General features: G+C 39.8%; 3 protein-coding genes across 6 annotated transcripts in view; 2 read left to right on the top strand and 1 right to left on the bottom strand.

The window, feature by feature from the left end:
- Positions 1–8,058, top strand: part of LOC116304951 (uncharacterized) — a 27,993-nt gene extending 19,935 nt beyond the window's left edge. For 2 of the 4 annotated variants that reach the window (XM_089040741.1, XM_089040742.1), the window contains exon 34: positions 3,605–3,727. Coding sequence is in view for 2 of the 4 variants with exons in the window: in XM_089040739.1 (XP_088896865.1) it covers positions 3,605–3,727; positions 3,873–3,982; positions 4,404–4,507; positions 4,582–5,013; positions 5,539–5,680 (911 nt within the window). In the remaining 2 variants the exon portion in view is untranslated. Of the gene's footprint in view, positions 1–3,604; positions 3,728–3,872; positions 3,983–4,403; positions 4,508–4,581; positions 5,014–5,538; positions 5,719–6,912; positions 7,333–7,840 lie in introns of those variants that run through there. The other 2 variants (XM_089040739.1, XM_089040740.1) reach the window with 2 other exon arrangements.
- A 1,323-nt stretch (positions 8,059–9,381) lies between these two features.
- LOC116304992 (uncharacterized) lies at positions 9,382–10,764 on the top strand. The gene is made up of 2 exons (XM_031714812.2): positions 9,382–9,951; positions 10,083–10,764. Exons 1-2 carry the CDS (start codon positions 9,873–9,875, stop codon positions 10,634–10,636), a joined length of 633 nt encoding a protein of 210 aa, XP_031570672.1. The 5' UTR covers positions 9,382–9,872; the 3' UTR covers positions 10,637–10,764.
- The window catches only part of LOC116304977 (uncharacterized), a 28,194-nt gene continuing 23,475 nt past the window's right edge, over positions 10,738–15,456 (bottom strand). Inside the window, 8 exon segments of the mRNA XM_089040746.1 lie at positions 10,738–12,287; positions 12,482–12,883; positions 12,989–13,098; positions 13,554–13,672; positions 13,858–13,980; positions 14,126–14,248; positions 14,450–14,572; positions 14,759–14,881. Coding sequence (XP_088896872.1) covers positions 12,140–12,287; positions 12,482–12,883; positions 12,989–13,098; positions 13,554–13,672; positions 13,858–13,980; positions 14,126–14,248; positions 14,450–14,572; positions 14,759–14,881 — 1,271 coding nt within the window. The 3' untranslated portion in view covers positions 10,738–12,139.

Consider the following 15,456-nt stretch of genomic DNA (forward strand, 5'->3'; position numbering starts at 1 on the left):
AGGAAATATCCACGAAGATAGACTGGCAAATAGCCGGGAATATAGTATTTGCCATCTTTGGCATTGGAGCATTGCTTTGGGCGCGCATGCAGCAACCAGTGGAAAAGGTTGTCTACTACGAACGGCCACAGAGGCCTTCTAAGATTCCGGAGATGGAGTAGAAAGGGCGTCTACCAGATCGACACCCTTTGCGGAGACGTGCACTATTCTGTCTTTCTTCTTTGCTTTGGTAGTCTTTTCTCTGCCTATTTTGCAATACAAAGGCGCTGGAGATGTCCAGTCTATCTTTTGCTCGTCCAAGAAGTGTCCCCAGACCGGAGTGGTTGCATGTTCTACCGTGCAGCCCTCCAATACGCACTCCGAACATAGCTCGGAAAGGAACAATATTGTCCTTTCTTTTTTTCTGTAGGTGGTTTTGGCGTAGCGCCAGCATTGGTATTCGCCCGGCTGCATGCGCAAAGCCTGCGTACATTCTTTGTTCGGTGGCGCTGGAACTTCCAGTAGCTTTCCTGGATTCTGCGGCATTTTGTGGTCTATTTTTCTGGCCAACTCGTGGTATGTGTCCAAGCCTGGTCCTTCCGGTACGAATACAGTTGCTATGCCATTTTTCCACTCTAGCAATATTTCTTCTCCGGGTATGGCAGTGCGTATGTTGCCGTTTGCTTCGAACTTTCCAGCTGCAAATGCCTCCAATAGGGCTTCCGTGGCCCATGCCACAGACGTTTCTCTATTCCTCCGCAATACTACGCGGTGCCCTCTTGCCAACCAGTTGGCATCCAAGTCTCTGGGGATCGCATATCCTAGTATCTTGTAGTCTCCTGCGGGTATTTGGTCCATCCTATGCACTTTGGCTCTGGGCGCCTCTGGGCCAAACGGGCTTTCTTTTCCAAAGAACAATCTACGCAGATTGTCTGTTCTTTTGGAAATCCTATCCAATAGTTTCCTATATTTTTCCAACTCTTTTTCTATGGCTTTCCTGTCTTCTTCCTTTTGCCGCAGGATGTTTTGCTTTTGCTCCGACAGCTCTGCGTGGTATCTCTGCGTGGCTTCGACCCACTCGTCGCCTTCCAAATCGTCCCGTATGTCTTCCAATCTTTGTTCTCGTTTTCTTTTGGATAGGAAGGAGATCCTGCGGTCCGTAGGTACTTCCAGTATTCCGAAGAGACTCTTTTCTACTCCGATCCTTTGTGCCTTCTTCGTACGCCATATCCACTCTACGTGTTCCGTTGGGGGTAGCATCGTGGCAATGGTGGGGGCATTTGCATGCACTCGAGTGGGAAACTTGGACTCCGCCAATACCGTAGGCGAGTCTTTCGTGTAGCAGCGCAGCGGAGCTATTTCCACAGGTTCCATACTAAGCACATCTATGCGAAATATGGGGCATTTGCGCAGGCCAAACTCTGCTATGGTCCAAAGTACACATTGTTCCCATTTGTCGTTGCCACGAACTCGCACTCCGGCTATCCTACCCGTTCCTGCGTGGCAGTACCACGCTAGGAATATTTCTCCCGTCTCTTCGCAGCAAATGCAGCAGCATCTATCCAAGTGTTCTGCGAGAGCCAACCACAAATTCTTTGGCGGCTGTACTACGAATATGTCCTGCAAAGGTTCTATGGTCTCCGCAATAGCGTTGGTGTGGGATTTGGAGAAGTCTTTGCCGTAGATGGATATTTCCACTCTGGTGCATCCTCTTTTTTGCACATCGGGGTGCAGGAATGTTCTACGCAAATGGTCGTTGGGGCAATCCACGTACTCTGCCAACTTCGCTCCTACTGGGTTTTGCACTTCTCCGGCCTCGAAGTTCGACACTATCTTGTTGTATATTTTGGTTCTCTTTCCGTCTTCCATCCAAGTACAAACATGGTTCCCGACGGCATGCGTATTGTCCAAAATGGTACCGTTGCGCCAACCAACTTCTCCTTGTTCTTTGTAGCCCATTTGCCGCAGTCTGCGCACCAATGCAGCTCTGTCCAAAGTACCGGAGAAATCCTGTGTGTAGTCCACGGAGTAGATGCCATATCCTTGCCCATACAAAGCCATGGAAAATTTGCGTACGTTTTCCCCGACATCTTCTATTTGCAGCTCCGAAGTGTCTACTTTGGCCACGAAGTATCCAGCAGGATCTGTGTTGTGTATTCCATACCATTTGCCTTTGGCATTGGAGCGCTCTTCTATCTTTTCGATGTTTTCTACGATCTTTCCCTGCTTGCAGGTATGTACGATACTCGTGGGCAGAAACCCACCAAATGCCACTGTTGCTGTCGTAGATATCTGTGCAACTATTGTCTTTGCATTTTTGCAGAGCAGCTTCTTGCCATACAAATTCTCTTCTGCAACGAAACCATATACGAATATGTCGTCTACGAATGGCGGCAATCCTTCCAGCGGCTGCAAACTGGTAGTACCTTCGTTGTTGCGTAGGTAGTCGCAGTTGGATATGTTCGGCAGCAAGTTCCCGTCGCATGCATTGTCCAGCAGCAAATGCGCCAACACTCTACTCTTTGCTCGTATACCCATCTCTTGCAATGTAGTCGAAATACTCTTTTGGGAGTCCATGTCTATATCTAGGAGCAGAAGGTTTTGGCTACTACTACGAATGTGGTCCTGGTTGGTCGCAAGTTGGAAGGGGAGGCGAATCGCCTCTACCTTCTATAGACACTCTTTGAAATAGTTTCCACACATACTTAACAAAGATTTAACTTCGTTGTCGACATTCTAAGACACTCTTTGAAATAGTTTCCACACATCCTTAACGAAGATTTAACCTTATTGTCGACATTCTAAGACACTTTTTTAGCACATGCACGTCTTTTGGGACACGCATGCACGACGCGGCTGCGCATCTTTTGGGACACGCACATCTTTTGGGACACGCATACGCATCTTTTGGGACACAAAAAAAGGTAGCCGAAAGTGGTTGCCGAAACAATGGGATTCTGTACACTCTACTAATGCATCGTATATCTAAAGGATATTTTAACCTCTGTTTGCGACCCCAACAGAGCAGCAGTTAGGCACATTTCGCGTGTCGGCCGATCGCGCAAGACCCCCTGTTCCGCGGGTTACCGACCCCCAAAAACCCCAGGGGGGGTGGGTTTTTTCGACTTGTGATTTTTGGCATTGTCGGCGCTTCGCGACTCCGCCTAACTGCTGCTTGGATATCGTCTGGATACTGACAACGTGACGTGCGTCGGTAAGTGAAGATATAACAAACTTGCTCGTTTATTTCTGTGGTGTGTCATTGGTCAACGAATGATATTGATAGGGTTTTGAGGACCTGGAAGAGAGAGAAAAGGAGGGTGTACGTATTCTTATTTCCTTCTCTTTTCCATCAACCTTGTTCTCCTGTCTCCTAGATTCTGTCACGCACACTTGCTGTTGACTACGATTCAGGCAAAGTTTTTAGTCTTATTGATTTCTTCGGGAAAGTAAGAATAGAAATAAATTAAGCAAGAGTGCACAGGCTCATTTCAAACGTCGAACTTCAGCCGAGCCTAATGGCTTCAAAGAAGACCGCCTTGTTATCCATGAATTAGGTTCGGCTCATGTGGAGTTCGACGTTTGGCTTGAGCCTAAGATTGCATATTAAACTTATATTTTCCAGACATTGACGAGTGCCTGGAATGGACCTTCAGCTGCTCTGCTAATATGCGTTGCCGTAATAAAATTGGCTCCTACGAATGCGAGTGTAGACAAGGCCTTGTGTGGAATGGGATTGAATGTCAAGGTATCACAGAGTAACATAAAGAACACATGGTTTCCCTATCTTTTGTTCAAATTTGTTGTGATTTCCAATTCTATAATGACCTGTGGACCACGCACATGAAGTGCTAATATGGAAAAATAAGTGTGATATATTTGTTTTATTCTAGAACCAGATAAACCAGCTACTACTCGTCCACCGTCAACACCAAGACCACCATCTGAAAAAGATATCCAAAACTCTGTCAATGTTACTGTCCAAGGGCTTAACATCACTGAGGTAGGTATAGATCAAGGCTTATCTTTTTAGCAACGAATGGCAAGTCCTCTTCAAGGACGGATCCAGGGGAGGGGTCCTGGGGTCCCTCCAATTTTCTCAACCGTACAATATATTACAAAGAATCTTAATACTGTAATATCCCGTTAAACTGAAAATCATGACCAGCATATGCAGGTCTATAAATCTAAAGTCAAATGTATATCAATAGTAACACGAACTGAAAAGTCTATATGCTGTATGTGTATATTAGTATAGCACCAAAAATAACGTCACATATTAAATGTAGGTTTTAGAACCCCGCCAAAAAAATCTGCATGGATCCGCCCTTTAGTTCGCCTAGATCTAGAGTATAGGTCTAGTGAACTATAGCGATAAATGAATCACGATAGTGAGAATTAATGTTGACATGATATTTCCATAGTGGGACCACGAAAAAGAACTGAAATTCAAACACGTTGTGGCCAAGGAAGCTACCGAGTTCTGTGCTAAAGCTCAGAACTGCTTTGTACCCAAGAGAAGAGTAAGGTAAATCTATTGAATTAACTGGAGAACGAAAAATAAGAAGAAGAAACAAAACAACTTATAAATTTTTTTTCCAGGCGTTCCGACGGCGAGCAAATCATCACCTTCACAGCACAAGAAGTTCATCTTCTGCCAGGTTACCCAGTGCAGCTGTCTTCCTCGTCCATCCCTGATCACGTGATTGCTGCTGTAGCATTCTTCGTTAATTTCCCACCAGGAGTCGCCATTGGAGTCACTGACACGGTCGATGGCAATCTTCTTGTTGATATCGTGAATGCATCTCTCGCTCGTATCGGCAGAGCCATCAACAAGACTATACTCTCTGTAACCGTATACATGGTTAAAAAAACAACCAACCAACCCACCACTAAACCTATTACACCTACCAATACTAAGCCTGCTGATATCGGAGATACTAAAGAAAAACCAGGATATATCCGTTTTCTTATCATTGGTGGATCAGTAGTCGGGGTTATTTTGATCATCATCATTGTTGCTGTAATTATCAGGTCAGTATCTTGGTCAAGAGTACAAGGCTTTTAACACGCACATTCACAATGTTGAGACATTATTTCACTCTATTAAGCCTCCATTCCAATCTGCTAGCAGAGGTACCTTTTCGTCTTTGTATTTTCGCCAAGTATTTTTACTTTAGAGCCTTGTGTTTTTGCTTTTCTCGAAAGTTAGTAGTTAAAGAAATGTTTGATCGGATGCGGCAATTCATTTCCCATGAAGCATGCTCTGTGTGGAACACAAAACGTTCTCTGGCAAAACATGAGCCCGCGATATGCGTACGCATTATACTTAATCAACTTATAGCTGATCATAAATAAACCTACGCCGTAATTTGAATTTTTCGATGTCACTTACCTGGTAAGACACTCGAACGTATGAAAAACATGGATATTTTCTCTTGAAGAACACGCTTTTTGTGGTTTATACTTGCAAATTTATGGTATCTTTGATTATGAGTTTCCCAGTAACCGAAATGGTTCATCAATCATTTTCTGTTTCTTTTTTTATGAAAAAAAAAGGAAATCAAGGGAAAATTCCTCCGCAGCCATCAAGAAGCAAGTGGAAATAGAGATGAAAATGCAGCATGGAGACTTCAGCGTCGATAATTTAGGAGCTGATGTTCTGGACACAGATAAGCCACGATACCAAATGCACACATGAGCATGTATGTTGCACACTTTAATGTGCACTTCTTAAAGGTAACTTCATCTATAATAACGGAGTTTCTGCTCCTCAAATTTATGTTTTAGATACTCCTATCTGGTGAGCAAGATAAGAGTCTTTTTTTTTCAATAGCTATTGTCAAGTTTTAACTTTGCAAAATGCATCTTTATTAGCGACTCCATTCAAATTGAAAACAGGAGTCTTTTGTAGGCAAAGCCAGAATTAGGTAATTTGTTTCACATCTCCGCCAATGTAACCATGCGTTTTGAATGAGGTTTTATATACATTAGTTACATAGGGTTACATAGTTTTAGTTACTGGATTGCAGATTGTAGTCGACAAACTAGCAACAACGAAAAAGAAATTTCTTGAACCTTCAAATTCTAAAAGCCCTTGCCTTTGGTAAGAGTTTGTTTAAATAGTCTATTAGTTTTAAGCCACGCAAGTCACATGATTTCAGTATTAGCCCACAATAATAAGCAATGAGCAAGTTAAAACCTCAGGTTGTAAAATGCTGATGAATAATGGAAAACGTTCAATTGTACAAGGAGTACGCACATTTTTTTTACTTTTTGCATTGTGAAACTAATAAAACCACAATGAATATATTCCTGTAATATTAGGGGGGAAACCTTTACTCTGCCAACACTCTTAATTGATTTCCCCATAGATATAGGCCCTGTGTTACAGGGGAGGGGGAAGGAAGATGAGGGGGAGGAGCAGGGTGGAAATTCAGTCAGCAAGGAATAAAAAAGAAATCTGCTCATTCCAGTGGTATAAAGCACAGGATGACTGGAAGGCCTTGCAAACGTTAGGTTTACAAATTAACCCTATAAACCTCACACATACACATATCACACTTCATACACATCAATGTCCGCAAAATGTTTAAACGTTGTGTATTTTTCTAGCCGACTTGTCTTTACTCTTTTCCCGTTTTTTTTCCCCGAACGTAATAACGTAAGATTTTAAGACAACCAACTTATGCTCACAGCTGGTCGCTGCTTTTATTAGCAGCAAAGAAATACGCTTCAGATGTTGATCAACAAATTACTTTAAAATTCACCGCATACCAAAAGTTAATTAGCTAAAAAATATCCTGTCAATGACAATTGGATTATGAATAAAATCAGGAATGAATGAACGGATTTAGTAATATATATTTTACATTGGTGGTTCTTTCACTAGATAAGATTGGAATTTTAGTTCCTAGAACGGTTGCTTTCCAGGTGATTTCGGCTCAAACGCGCAAAGAAAACAGTGAATGGAAAACAACACTTCTAGTTGGAGGAAAACATGAAAACTCAGAATAACCTTTAAAGAACTGAGTAGAAAGCGAGCTAAAATATCATGAAGAATCCCTTATCTACTCTAACCGCTGGGATTCTTAGAGGCTAACCATGTTGGTTTCTTGTCCGAACATATGGTGCGTGTGGTACCACTATTCGAAGCATATAAATATTGCAAATGTTTTTGCAATATCCCTTAAAAGACCATCGCTGTAGCTGTGCTTTATAGCAAAATTTCAAAACGTGGAGAAAGAAGGTAAGAGTTTGCCAAAATGTTCAACAAACTTACCTTGGTGGTGCTTGTGATGACCGTTGCGATGACCTGTGCTCTTCCTTTTGGTCAGCAGGTACAAGAAAACGGTAAGAACCAGGTCGTCCTGTTTGCAAATGAAATTCAATAATTTCTTGCGCGGCGTTATACTCGAAGGTCTCTCGTTCCAAAAAGAAGGGAAAGACATGTTAAAATTAGACTTTAGAATTGAAGAAAAAAATTGAAGTATTTTAGAAAATTGGCCAATAAAGAACACGTAAGTCTGAGTTCCAATGCATTTTGTAAGAAACAAGAAAGGAAAAAAAAAAAAAAAAAGAAAGAAAGAAAAAACGGCTAGCACAGTATCTTAACTTAATCTTGATTACCTTTCATCTGAGACTGTTTTTTAGCAGCTGTCAGCAATTCATGGATTTCGAGATATAACGCTTACAAGAAAATTTTTAACGTATGAAGTGAAAAGTGGTGCTATGGAAAGAATGTACACAATATTCGTTTTTGTAGATTATAAAAAAAAGATCTCTGTGCCATTTTGCTTAATAAAAAGTATGAGTAAAGACAATTACGAAGTGTTATGTATATTGTATTATATAATTCCAGATTGGAGGAGGAATGACATTGAAAAAGACTTTGATCAAATGGTAGACCGAGAACCAGGATGCAATGGAATACCTTGCTACTTATGCCGGCACTGGGCATGCGTACATACCTGCTGTTAATCCTGATACTGTTCAATGACCACCCTGAAGTCAACGAACTGATACGAAAAATTGTCTTCAAACAGCAATTACCGTTAATAAATAAATCAAAACACTAAACTGATTCGAGTGATCATTTCTACTCTAATCGAGGATCGAAGTTTCCGTGTAGACTAAATAAAATGAAATTTTGGAGAAACTTGTTTTTGTAAATGTTTGGCAAAGTTGTCAACTGAAGTGCTCATGTAAATAAAATATCAATTATCGATAGTATATATAAGCATAGCGATTAAGGAGATTTTCTAGGTTTCAATCAGCTGAATTTTTTAAAAATCTCATTATTAGCTCCAAATGGTGGTCAAACACTGACCACCATATGCTGTCAGCCAGAAGAATTCTATTGAACTGAACTTGTGGTAAATGACGGTAAGTGAAAGCTAGCAATGAGCAGCTTTTAAGGTGGCAGAGAAATACATATCAATATTTTCGTTGAATTATCACCAACTATATGGCCAGAAACAAACTTTGGCCAAAACAAAAAAAACAACAACAACAACAACAAAAAACAATTACGATTACGTCATTCTATGGACGGACCCTAGATTTCAATCCTTTTGTTCGCAATCAATCTTACTAAGAAAATAAATCAAAGATAGACTATCTTTTATCTAGCATTCCATATATCCAAATAATTTTTTTTTAACTTGGAGTGATGTGTCTCCATTTAAGACCACATGCTATTCCCTAGAGTGTCATTTCTTTGTTTAACGGTTACGCATCAGAAGACACAGGAATAAATACAGCTCAAACTAAGAATCTCACTCTCAACAGAATGACACTGATGGTGTCTAGAAACATTACGCCCAGGCTAAAAGGGACCATTCTAAATGACCATCAGTTTTCAGTTCTACTTAAAATACCATTGGTAATAGTTGTCCTCCGGTAAGCCATAATGGAACAATTTAGGGCAAACCACCCTGAATGGAAACATTATCCATATCTCAATTAGGAGCAAATAGCAATTTGAGCTTTGAATTAAATATGAGCCACGAGTGACTCTTAACTTATCTCTAAAAAAAGGTGCTACGCTAGTTAAGCTCTACTTACCATGTTGTTTAGATTTTTGCATCTAAATTCCCTATATTCTTCTCTTTTGGGCTAGTGTGGCCCATTAGCAAACAATCCAATGTACTTGTGGTGAAATTTGGAGAACCTTATTCAACTGGTTATCCAAGTCAAATTTGACAACGAATCATGAACGCGCTCAAGGCGGGGCGGAGCGATTAACTACTAAGTGATATGAAATAAAGAATTTAGATTTTTTCGTAATGAAGGACCGTCTTTTCTTTAGCGTTTCTTTTTAAAGCGAACCTAAGTCTCTCATTCTTCACTAACGTGATCTCTCGCAGGACTGTCTGAGACTTACAACTTCAAGGTGATTCTCATTAAGTTCTTTTCTTATGATTCTACTTTAAAGCTTTCAATCATGATTTCAAATGTTTGACTGAGAATTACTGATCAGTAGAATACTCTACGTCTTGCTTTACTTAAATCTAGAGAATTCGATGTATACTTTGCTCTAGTAAGAGCAAATACGCCAGGTCGGTCGCCACTGAATGGTTATAATATGTTGTGCTCCACAATTTGAATTGAGAAGTTAATATAAGTATTTTACGCATTTGTATTGCTCAGTCTTTTGTTATGTTGCTAATGACAAACAGAATTTACTTTACGAAACTAACTTTCTTGTGGAAAAGTTACATAAAATTTAGACATTTCTATCTTAACTGGAGAAGGATTGTGATTAATTCTTAATTAGATTCTAAAACAGAAAGAATGAATCAAATGACCTCGTATATTATAAAGTGAGTGTACTGTTGGCCAACATGACAATGGGCGGTTTTCTTCCATAGAGTTGTATCTTAACACTGAAGATGCAGTTCCTTTCTCTGCTGATGGTGACCATGCTTCTGCTTCAAGAACTACCATTTACCGTTTCCCAGGTCGAGAAAGGTTAGCAATGGCTGCAATTCTATATAGATTTGTCACTATTATTTTGCTTGTGACGGCATGGCCGTCATATTAGATATTTAACAAAAGATTTGTCAATGATTACTCATGTTTTCTTTATTTTTATTGCACAGATCAGTCGAACGATTGTCAAAAGCGTAAAGTTAAAAGCGATGCATCAGTACAAGATACAAAGAACAAAGGAAGAAACAACATTGCTACTAGCGATTACAACAATATCGTTCCCTGGAGACCTTTGAGTGACGAAGAAGCGAAAATCATGGTAACAAAGAAGGGAGTTTTGAAAAATCCAGCAATCAGATTGGTAACAGTTTCTGGTGACTTGCTCAAGGCTTTAAAGGCCAAAGAAACAGTAAGCTTCAGCCTTCCAGAACAGCGAAAGAAGATACCAAATCATCTAGACCTCTGCCAAGAAGAAGAGGTGAATAACTATACCCGATTGACGCCTCATGGTAGCCTTGCTTATCAAATCAAGGGAGCTAGATGTTCCAAAGGTAAAGGTGGTAAAAAACTACAACAGTGCGGGATAGGGTCATTTCCTTTCGGAAAGTGTGTCGAAAAGAAAAGCGTTGTCGTTATAAGCGTTTTTAACGCAAAGGGCGGCTCTTTTCAAAAAACGATTGAGTTTATTTCCTCATGTAAATGTCAAAAGTATAGAAATATCTAGTATATGTATCTTCAGTGTAAGATAACCATTTAAAGTTAGCCTGCATGCCAGTTTTATCCAAATCAAAAAATAAAATAAAATAAAAACAAAGATGAAAAAAATAAAAGAATTATGCATTTATTTCCTCACGTGATTGTTTTTTTATTCTTTTCTGCCATGTTCAATGACACAGGGGGCCATCGTTAAAGCCCTCTAAACCCCTTGTCATATAGACCCCTTGCACTGATTTCTTAGAGGAATTGTTCTGGGTGGACAAACAATGGATTTTTTGACGGCCTATTGTTTTGTCCCCCAGAACAATTCCTCTAGGAAATTAATGCAAGGGGTCTATATGCAGGCTTTATGCAGGCTTCCAGACGAAAACAATATCCAACTGCTCTCCAACGACGTTGAAGGTCGCATTGAATATTATCTGGGACGTTTCTAGGATTTCATTTCGGGATTCACCCCCTGCTAATCTCAACACATGGTACCTTTTCCCGCTCACACCTACCAAACACATACAGGTTATAAATACTGAACTGCGAATGTGATGAAGGCACAGGCCCTAGCTTCCCCGGCTTCGTCTTACTGGAGGAAAATTCCCCAACGATGGCCGAATTGAAATGTTGTACGTTGGCGGATGGGGCAACATATGTGAGAAGGAATGGGATGTTAAAGATGCTGCCGTTGCTTGTCGGTCAATGGGCTTACCCAAAGCAACTCATGCCTTAAAGCAAAGCGAGTTTGGACATCTCAAGAAAAGGAGTATAATGAAGAAAGTAAACTTGATCTAACGGCAATTTATAATAATAAACACTAGTTCACGTTAACTGTGGTTACTATCTTTGTTTTAATGAATAAACGGCTTGCTTCTAAAACGAATAAGCTGCACTGGTTGATCGTCTTCTTACTATAGTACTATTTTTTCTACTACCAATCTTATACTTTTAAAACAGGACTAAGCTTGACATTTTTAAAACAGCTCGGGTATAAGACACTGAAAAATTTTGTCGGGTATTTTAGAAATTGAGGCGAGAGAGGGAAAATGCAGACGTCCTCATTCGTGGGGAGGGGGAGCGGTAAAGGTGTATATTGATTTTCATCAGCCAGTAAAGTCAATGAACTAGTTAACCGCGAGTCATTATCATCTCAGTCTACCGAATAAGAAAGGCTTTTACTAAAGAATACAAAATATACTGCAAGTCTGAAATCAGAAATAGACTGATTAACAATGCTCACTACAACGATCTTTTTGCAGTACGATGTTTTTGAGAGCCGTTGAATCCTAAAATTCTGACCCATGCATGACCTGCTTTTGCTATGATATAGAATGAGAAAACTTTGAGTAAACTGAATAGTCTTGCAAGGTAGCCGTGTCTTTGCATCAAAGCGAGACGAACGGTGAGCTTGCCTCTTGCTATATGGAGCTCTACTAAACTACCTAACTACCGTACCTATGGTACGGTGTTAATTTACCTTCTTTGTACTTGTTGCTCTTATGTAGCCACTTAACTCCACTTACTAATCATTATGATCTGTTTCCATGGCACGATTCTCCATCTCAAAGGCCTGCTTAAAATCGTATTTTTCAAGCATGGCGTGATGAGGGCTTTTCATTTCCAGTGCTACTTGCCGCTTTGCTGAAGCATCCTGGTTGCGTTTTATAGCCCTGTCGTAAAAACAAAATGTTACTGTTTCAAAGAACAAATCTGTTATGAACTGGCTGTTAAAGTAGCCAAAAGCAAGAAATCGGTCCTGGAATCCTTGAACATTAGTGCAGTGACTTTCTTCTGCTTTATCAAGAAGAAAAAAGAAAAAAAAACTAACAACAACAACAAACAAACAAACAGGCCAGGAACTGACCTTATAACCAATGCAATGATAATTATCATAACTATGAGCCCAGTAGCTGAGCCACCAATGATAATGAAAAGCAGTTTATCATTTGGCGTCGTTGGTACTTCTGTTTCATTGGTAGGAGCACTTGTTGTAGTAAAAGGTTGGTCAACCATGTGCACGGTTAAAGAGAGTATAGTCTTGTTGATGGCTCTGCCGATACGAGCGAGAGATCCATTCACGATATCAACAAGAAGATTCCCATCGACCGTGTCAGTAACTCCAATGGCGACTCCTGGTGGGAAATTAACGTAGAATGCTACAGCAGCAATCACGTGATCAGGGATGGACGAAGAAGACAACTGCACTGGGTGACCTGGCAGAAGATGAACTTGATCACTTGTGAAGAGGACGTAGTCATATGAACGCCTATAAAATTGTTATAAAGGAAAATATGAACAAACATAGTTGATTAGAGAAAATGCTGAATTTATCTTCATTTTATAAATGAATGGATGAAAGGCTGCGAGTCACCTTGATCTTGCAGTGCGAGTTTTTGATAGACAGGCTTTGTTCTTCGCACAAAAGTCAGTTGTTTCAAATGCAACAGCCTTCTTAAATTCTAAGTCCACTGGTTGGCTCCACTGTTTTGGGACATAAGAAAAGATAGAACATTTCATAAGAAAAAGAAAGAACACAAGATATAATGCGTATTAGTATTTTTATCATTATTCAGTCAAGTCAAAAAGTTACATACTCTACAAAGCCATGTTAGTGTGGAGTCACATACTCCAAATACACAAAAGGCGTGCAGCCATTTATCTGCCTGATCACTTAATCTAAACAAAAAGGCACCTTTTCATGACGGAATTTCAACATGGAACAGATTTCGTCATGTACTCAATTAAAAAGATAAAAACCACTGGCGGACTGGCGGATATGTCAAATTCAACACAAAGATTTACGTGTAATTAACATACGAATAAACGAAGACGTTCGCATATTCTCCTGAATATGGAAAATATGGCTCATGTAAAACACATGATATACCGACTAGGAGGCAGTGTTGCTTGTGAGAACCAATAAAGAAGTTTCTAACCTCAGATATGTTCAATCCTTTGATGGTGATATTGATAGAATTCCGAAGGTCTGTTTCTGAAGGGGTTGGTTCTGGTGGAGGCAATGGAGGCTTTGGTGTTTTCTCCCCTTCGTCAAGTTCTTGACAAAATGAAGAAAATTGTATGAGACAAAAGTTATAACAATGGTTGGGGAAAAAAACAATGGATAAATGGTTTGAATTTTTTTGAACCCATTAAAAGGCGACATCCAGTCGGTTTAAGAGAAATAGAATAAACAGCATAGAGAAGTACATCTACTTCTCCTGTAAAAGGTATTATACCAACCTCGACATCTGCCGTCAATCAAATACATCCCTTCTTCACACTGACATTTGTAAGAACCATAAGTGTTCTCACATCGTAGCGAGGCTGAGCAGTTGAAGGTCCACTCGATGCATTCGTCAATATCTAAGAAAAGAAGTACACATTTTTTCATGGTTTGCTCCTGACAATTTATATCTCATGCCGATCTGGAATGTCTAAAAGCCCAAAGTCTTACGGTCTCAGATAAAAAAGATTGCAAACGCTAGGGATGTACATCTGGATAACTCACCAATACATGTGACGTTGTCAGCATCCAGGCGAAATCCAGACACACAGTCACATTCGTACCAACCAATCGTATTTTGGCATAATTGGTTGCACCGGTTCTTTCCTGTTTTGCATTCATCGACGTCTTCAAAATTAAAAAAGGGAAATGAAAAGAGTTACTGGCTTATACGCTTTATCGTTGAATATGATGATTTTCAAAATTTGCATCTTGAGTACAATTTTATTCTGGGAATCTGAGTTCTTCTCTGAATTAAATTAGCGAAATTCTCGTCATATCTTATAATCATTTCGGATTTGGTGTAGATTACAAAAGGTATACAATTACCTGAACAAGACGTTCCGTCGCTTTGCAGTTCGTATCCAGATCGACATGCACAGTGATGAGCTCCATTGGAGACGTAACAAATATCCTGACATTGATGGTTACCATCCTTACAGGGAGACTCCGCTAAGGGTAAAAGGTCATACGTCATTACATGTGTAACTAACTACCCTATAGCTATTCACTCTATTCCAGTACAATCACTTACGTATGCATCTCTTGGGATTGGTAGGATCTACTGTAAAGTACTTGTCACAGGTAAATCTGTAACTACACTACAGCTATTCACTCTATTCCACTACAATCACTTACGTATGCATCTCTTGGGATTGGTAGGATCTACTGTAAAGTACTTGTCACAGGTACATCTGTAACTACCCTGGGTATTCACACATCCTTGCATGCAGTCACTGGCTGGATCGCACTCGTTCACGTCTACAAAAAATGTACCATGGTGGTTATTTGAACAGCATGTCAAACAAATGAATTCATCATCAAACAATGAAACATTGTTACATAGCTGGAATGTTTTCCTCTAATGCTCGCTCTCTCGTTGGTTGATTCGTGGTCACATGACATCTAACAATAAAACTGTTTCCTGCCAAAAGTTTCTCAGCGGACAACATTGCAAAATCTACTCAGCACCATTAAGGCATGGCTCTTTTGAGGAAGTGATGGAAAATCAGTTATTTATTCATATCTTTGACAGTTTACTATGAATCTTTCCAAAATTTGGCTCGTAGTAGTAATTCTTCAAGGCAAGCAATTACCGCATATCTGTTACCATAGAAACCAGGTCATGTGACCACAAGGCCGCCATCTTGGATTTAAAAAAAAATCGTTTGTAATCGTATTGAAACTACTTCAAAAGTCCTGAAAATCCATATTCCTTTTGATATTTGCAATACCTATATGGATCTAATTGGATATCTTGGAAATTATATTAAGTTTAATTTTTATAATATTTTTAATTTTTTGGAAAAAATAGAAAATATTCTAAAAATTAAACT

Source organism: Actinia tenebrosa, unplaced genomic scaffold (genome assembly GCF_029948245.1).
Source record: "Actinia tenebrosa isolate PJP-AT-01 unplaced genomic scaffold, QUT_ActTen_1.0 PGA_scaffold8__29_contigs__length_14323225, whole genome shotgun sequence".
NCBI lineage: Eukaryota > Metazoa > Cnidaria > Anthozoa > Actiniaria > Actiniidae > Actinia > Actinia tenebrosa.